General features: G+C 51.6%; 1 protein-coding gene across 2 annotated transcripts in view; it reads left to right on the top strand.

Annotated features, from left to right (window-relative positions):
* Positions 1-2,766, top strand: part of FAM193A (family with sequence similarity 193 member A) — a 123,790-nt gene extending 121,024 nt beyond the window's left edge. For both annotated transcript variants that reach the window (XM_023507682.1, XM_012812267.2), the window contains exon 21: positions 1,972-2,766. In XM_023507682.1, coding sequence (XP_023363450.1) covers positions 1,972-2,065 — 94 coding nt within the window. In that variant the 3' untranslated portion in view covers positions 2,066-2,766. The remainder of the gene's footprint in view (positions 1-1,971) is intronic.
* The last annotated feature ends 3,852 nt before the right edge of the window (positions 2,767-6,618 follow it).

Genomic DNA, 6,618 nt, shown 5'->3' on the forward strand with positions numbered 1-6,618 from the left:
GCTGGCACCTTAGCCACTTGAGCCACAGGCGCTGAGCCAAGAATTTTTACATTTAAGTAGTTGGGGGAGAAAATATTTCATGACACATGAAAACTATATATAAACTTGTTATTTTACTGTGCATAAAGTGTTATTGGAACATAGACATACTGATGTGTTTCCTGGGCTGCTTTTCTAAGTTGAGCAGGTGCAGAAGACACTGGAGGGCGACAATAGTTGCTGTGACTCTGATGTAACACCTGCTGGTTAGTTGCAGCCCACACAGCCTCAGCTTGGTAGCCAGCCCCCCAGCATCCCACACCCCTAGTGGCCCCCAGGCTAAGCCAAACTCAGGTCCAGTTTTCTTTCTATTGTGGTTCTGCCTTCCCAGTTGTGGCTTACACAGGGCACAGGAAGAGAGTTGCTAGGTCACATGTGGTTCTCCAGGACTTGCCCTCCTTCCTCAGACACTAGGCAGCATTTTGCTCTGTGTAGGCCCTGTCTATGTCTGCCACCCAGCTCTCGTCCCCTCTGCCATCGGCCATAGTCCTTTACTACCTGGACAGGCAGATAAAGATGTTCAGGATGGTGGCCACTGGCAGGGCCCAGCCAGACAGGGCACTTGTGGGTTTTTTGGTTTTTTTGGTTTTCTTTGAGACAGAGTCTCACTTTGTCCCCCTTGGTAGAGTGCGGTGGCATGACACCTCACAGCAACATCAAACTCTTGGGCTCAAGTGATTCTCTTGCCTCAGCCTCCCAAGTAGCTGGGACTACAGAGGCCCACCACAATGCCCAGCTATTTTTAGAAGTAAGGTCTTGCTCTGGCTCAGGCTGGTTTCAAACCTATGAGCTCAGGCATTCCACCCACCTTGGCCTCCCAGAGTACTGGGATTACAGGCATGAGCCACTGTGCCCAGCCCAGACAGGGCACTTTTGATTCTGTCCATCACAATTTGCCTTGGGGGGTGGAAGCCTATATTCCCAGTCTGGTACCCCTACCCATGTTGCTTTTCTTCTTGGAACCTCAACCAAGCACATTCCCTGGTGCTCGGGTAGAAAACGACAACTTAGCACCAGAGAACACAGGGCACATGCCAGCATCCTGAGACCAAGACTGTTGACCTTGTGAGGTACAAGGTTGAGGACTGCTCCTGGACACTTGGAGATGTGCCCTGGAGAACAGTGGAGAGCAAAGTTTCTAAAGCAAAAAGGAGAAATTGGAGGGAGTTTCAGAAAGGTGGTTCATTGGCTCAGTGCCTGTGGCTCAAGCGGCTAAGGTGCCAGCCACATACACCTAAGGTGGCGGGTTCGAATCCAGCCCAGACACACCAAACAACAATGATGGCTGCAACCAAAAAATAGCCAGGTGTTGTGGCGAGCCCCTGGGGTCCCAGCTATTTGGGAGGCAGAGGCAGGAGACTCGCTTGAGCCCAGGAGTTGGAGGTTGCTGTGAGCTGTGATGCCATGGCACTCAGGGGGACAGCTTGAGGCTCTGTCTCAAAAAAAAAAAAAAACCAGAAAGGTGGTTCGTTAGGAATTCATAGGACTTTGTGTGAATCACAGTGTTGGTGGCTGTTGTTGAACTATAGGGTGTGAGTTACAGTGTCCAGGCTGTGGCAGCCTTAGTCCACTGTGTAGCCTTGGGTGCAGCACTCAGAGCAGGTGATTTCAGAGTGATCCCTTAGCTCAGGGTAGGTGGGAGGCATGTAAAGCTGCTGCAGGTCCCTGCCTCCCTGGGCTGGGCGACTTAGAGGGCTCACATTCCTCAGATTAAACATTTATTTTCTTTCTCAGGACTGCCTCCTTCCTAAGGGTGCTTTCCTTTCCTCAGGTGTGGCCAGTGGGGAAGGCCTGGAGGGGACTGTGGACCCCAGCCCCCTCAGTGACTGCCCCCGAGTTTCTAGCAAACAGCAGGAGGATGGTGGGCTCTGCCGAGCCCTGGCTTAGGAGTACCTTTACCTTCAGTGACCGTTTGGCTTTTTGTCTCTGCAGGTTCTGCTTGGATTCTGCCAGACAGACCCGACAAAGACTGTCCATCAACTGGTCCAATTTTAGCTTGAAAAAAGCCACCTTTGCTGCCCACTGAAGGAGGCCGGCCTGGAGAGGGACGTGCGGGAGGCGGGCCAGGCTGTGCCACCCCAGAGCCGAGCCCATTGCTGGCCCCCCAGCCACGGAGCTCACCCAGGCCTGCGTGGGGCGGGCAATACCGCCTGAGACCCTAGACCAAGAACTTGCTGCCCGGCCCACGCTGTTAGCTCGTGTGCGTGTAGTCTGTGCGTGAGACCCCTCGATTGTAGCTCTGTGCTGTCGGATTGCAACAGTAGTTCCTGCCAAGTCCTCCTACCACCACGGCCTCGGAGGCCTGGGCTGTGGCCAGATACGAGTTTGCATCTTCCATATGGTGCCGTCGCCTCTGCATCACGCCCTGTCCTGTCATCTGTCCCACCGGGTGTTGGCCATCACTCAGCTCTCGTGTGCCCCTGCATCCACCCGAGGCGGGCTGGGCGGGGCAGGCCTCCTTCGCGCTCCACAATCTGCCGTCAAGAGTATACACGTCGCACCATCTGTGTTTGACCCCTGACCTGTAGCCAGCTTGTGTAAGATCCTTGCAGACAAGAAAGTTGAAAAACCAAGAAACCCACCCAGTGCTCACACCGTCAAGTCCGTTATAGAGTGTGCGACTGTGTTAACACGGAGGCCTGCCTGGCTACTTTTTTAACATATTGTTAAGTAATATTAAAATCATGTCTTTCTTTTTGAAAGATGGAATACATTAGTACAGCAGGAGACCTCGGCTGGTTCTTTCTGCTGGGGTGATGGGGCATGGTGGGAAGGGGCAAGTTGGTGATATGCCCCCCTTGGGGAGCCAGGGCCACTGCCCTTGAGTACCTGGTGCCTCCTGTCATCTGTGCCTGGCAGGTCTGCACACTGAGGCAGGGTCGTCAGAGTCTGCATGCACAGCACGGAGTGCTCAGCAGCAGCAAAGTGGAGCAGCAGAGACAGTTTCTGATGAGATGCCCAGAGGATAACCAGGGCCGGGGACATCTGATGAGGACATACCAGATTAAAGGAGGCCGGAAGGCCCCTGCAGCATAAAGCTGAGGAGGAGAAGGGTCAGCTCAGACCTTAGTAGGCAGGAGCCCTTCCACACTGGGGCCGTGTGAGCTACAGTAAGATAATAAATCACTGCACTCCAGCCTGGGTGACAGAGCAAGACCTTTTCTCTAAAAGAGAAAAAGAAGTGTTGCTCAGTTTGGGGCCCTGGGAGGTTGAGACTTGAGGCCAGGAGTTTGATAATATTCTGTGCTGCTTTTCTAAAAACAGAATAAGCCAGGTAATGACTTTTATGGCAGATGAAAAAGAGTCAGGTATCAATGTTGAATTAGGATCAAGGTAAATAGTATTCAAAATGAAAAAAGGCCAGCCTGAGCAAAAGCAAGATCCATCTCTACTAAAAATAGTAGAGGCCTGGCATTGTGGCAGACACTTAAAGAGTCCCAGCTACTCTGTAGGCTGAGGCAAAAGGATCACTTGAACCCAAGAGTTTGAGGTTGCTATGAGCTATGACACTACAGTACACTACAGAGGGTGACAAAGTGGGTCTCTGTTCCCCCCCGCAAAAAAAAAATAAAATGAATCCCAGCATGGGATTCCTGTAATCCCAGCACTCTGGGAGGTTGAGGCAGGTGGATAGCTTAAATTTAGGAGTTGGAGACCAGCCTGAGCAAAAGCAAAACCCCATGTCTAATAAAAATAGAAAAACTAGCCAGGCGTTGTGGCAGACACCTATAGCTCCAGCTACTAGGGAGGCTGAGGCATGGTGATCACTTGAGCCCAGGAGTTTGAGATTGCTGTGAGCTATGATACCCCAGGACTCTACCCAAGGTGACAGAGTGAGATTCTGTCTCAAAAAGAAAAAAATTAATCCCAGCATGGTCCCTTCTGAGACCTCTTTAGGCAATGTGTGGAAAGTTCACTCAGATCTGCCTCCTGGTTGGAATCTAGGCTCCACTCACCTCCTAGAATACTCCATATCTCCCGCTGCTCCTAACCTTGCAGTTAACCTGGCTCCATGCACTCTGTAAGTATGTTTTCTGCCTGACTGAGGAGGGGAGGGCACAGTTGGGCTCTTAGCTGGGAAGAGGGAGTAGGGCCAGCTTCTGGAAATTCCCTGTCAGTGAAGTCACAGGATTTCCTGAAGGACAGGGTGCAGGTGGGGAGGGGAGGATGCCACAGTGCACCCTGGAAGTGGACAGACTGAGAGTGTTGGGTACCCACCGGACAGTAGCTGAGATGCTGGACTTGATTACAGCTACAGAAAGCCTCATGGGACCAATGCATATGGGCCATGCAGGAGGAAGGACAGCACAAGGTCCCACCATGGACCTGGGCTGTCTGCAGCTGGCGAGGCAGGGCTGCTGCCCCAGGAAGGAAGACAGGGCCCAGCCAGGCCCTTGGAGCCGTCTGTGGAGAGAGAGAAGCTGCAGGTCCTTGCCACTCCAGAGGCTGCCCCAGGGAGCAGGAAGTATGGGGGGCAGCCAGAGGGAGAAGCAGGTTGAGGAGTTTCCTGTGTTTTGTTCAGGTGGGAGGAACAGCACAGTCCTCTGCTGGGATGACTCAGCAAAGAGAGGTGGGTTGGCCATTGGCCTGTCCTCCCTGTGGGTGGTCTTGAAGCTGTGCTGGGGCTAGCCTGCCTCTGAGCCTCAACTTCCTCACCTGCTCAGGCTCTGAGAAGAGCTGCAGGCCCCTAGCCCAGTCTGTCAGGGCCACTAGTGGTGGTGGGGACTCAGGATACCCCAACATTGTGCAGCACACTGGGGCCCAGAACCCAGGGTACCTCTACATGGGGCCCTCCCCAGCCCTGCTTGGCATACTCAGGTCCAGCCCCTCTGCCCTGTGGCCTGCAGTTTGGCGCCACAGACTCCCAGCCTCTGTCTTTGTCATTCTTTGGACAGGAATAACCTTCCATGTTACCACCCACCCTTCTTTCAGACACAGCCTGGAAATTTCTCCATCTTTCTTCAGTGGGGCATCGCTTTATAGTTTCCTGCCCTCGGGAACACAGGAAATGGTGGTGGGGTGGAGAGAGTACAGGGTGCTGGGGTCTCCTGAGGTCACCCCACCACCCTACCACCCTTGTCCTGGAGAGCCTGGTCATTCTGCATGTCTCATGGGCACCCCTGACTTTCCTGGAGCCTGGGCCTGGGGGATGGGCCCCCATATAGCCCCAGCTGTTGCTGCTGAGATCACTTCCATGGTGGGAGAAAGCAGTGGGGGGGGGGGGCTCAGGCACTAACTCAGGAGCAGATCACATTTGAATGTTGCCTCTGTCACTTAGGGGTCCAGGTTACTATCTTATTTGAAATGCTTGGGACCAAAAATGTTTCACTTTTTGAATTTTTCTGGATTTGGGAATATTTGCATTAGACTTGGCAGTTAAGTTTTGAATTTTCGAGCATTTCAAATTAGGGAAACTCAACCTGTAATAGTGATGAAATAACAATAGGTAGAAAGAAAACAAATTTAACAATAAATCTTTATTGTTAACACACTCATGACATTAAAAACACTAAAACCAAAGGGCCAAAGGGAATATCGTGGTACCAAAAAGGAAAGAGTCAGGGTTAATACTGCTCTATCCTGTGTGCACGCATGCATGCATGCGTGTGTGCGTGTGTGTCTGTGTGTGTGTGGTTGGTTGTGTGTAAAGGGTTGGTTAGTTGGGGGGGGGTGGTTGGTTGCGTGTGTGGTTGGTTAATTGCGTGTGTGGTTGGTTAGTTTTGTGTGTTGTTTTGAGAAATGGGTTCTTGTTACATTGATAGGTTGGTTTCAAACTCCTGGCCTCAAGCAGTCCTCCCAACTTGGCCTTCTAATACTAGGATTGTTAATATATTTTTAAAAATAGAAGAAAAAGCTTATGTTCCCGTGTTTCTTTAGAGACAATCTCACTTTATCACCCTTGGTAGAGTGTCGTGGTGTCACAGCTCACAGCAATCTCCAACTCCTGAGCGTAGGCAATTCTCTTGCCTTAGCCTCCCGAGTAACTGGGACTACAGGCGCCCGCCACAACACCCGGCTATTTTTTTGTTGCAGTTTGGCCAGGGCTGGGTTTGAACCCGCCACCATCGGTATATGGGGCCAGCACCCTACTCACTGAGCTACAGGTGCCACCCTGCTCCATTTTTTCACTGTATTAAACACAAAACTTCGTAAGTCATCACACAGAATGACAATTAAAATAACTTGAGCTGTGGGTCATCTTTACAGTCCCAGAAGGTATCACTGCCTGGTTTGCTCCCACTATTGAAATGCAAGGAAAAGCCGAGGTGCAGTGGTTCCTGCCTGCCCTCCCAGCATTTTGAGAAGCTGGTGGTACCAGGAGTAGAAGACCACCCTCAACAACACTGTGAGACCCCATTTCTACAAAAAATATTAAAACTAACTGGGCATGGTGGCATGAGCCTGTAGTCCCAGCTACTCTTAAGGTTGAGGCACGAGGCTCACTTGACTTGAGCCCAGAAGTTTGAGGCTCCAAGGAGTTGTGTCCACTGTACTTTCTCCTGGACAGCACAGCCAGATTCTATCTCAAAAAAGAAAAAAGATTGGGCAGTGCCTGTGGCTCAAAGGAGAAGGGTGCCG

The sequence above is a fragment of the Otolemur garnettii genome, unplaced genomic scaffold (genome assembly GCF_000181295.1).
Source record: "Otolemur garnettii isolate 467f Iridium unplaced genomic scaffold, OtoGar3 scaffold00198, whole genome shotgun sequence".
In the NCBI taxonomy this organism is placed as follows: domain Eukaryota; kingdom Metazoa; phylum Chordata; class Mammalia; order Primates; family Galagidae; genus Otolemur; species Otolemur garnettii.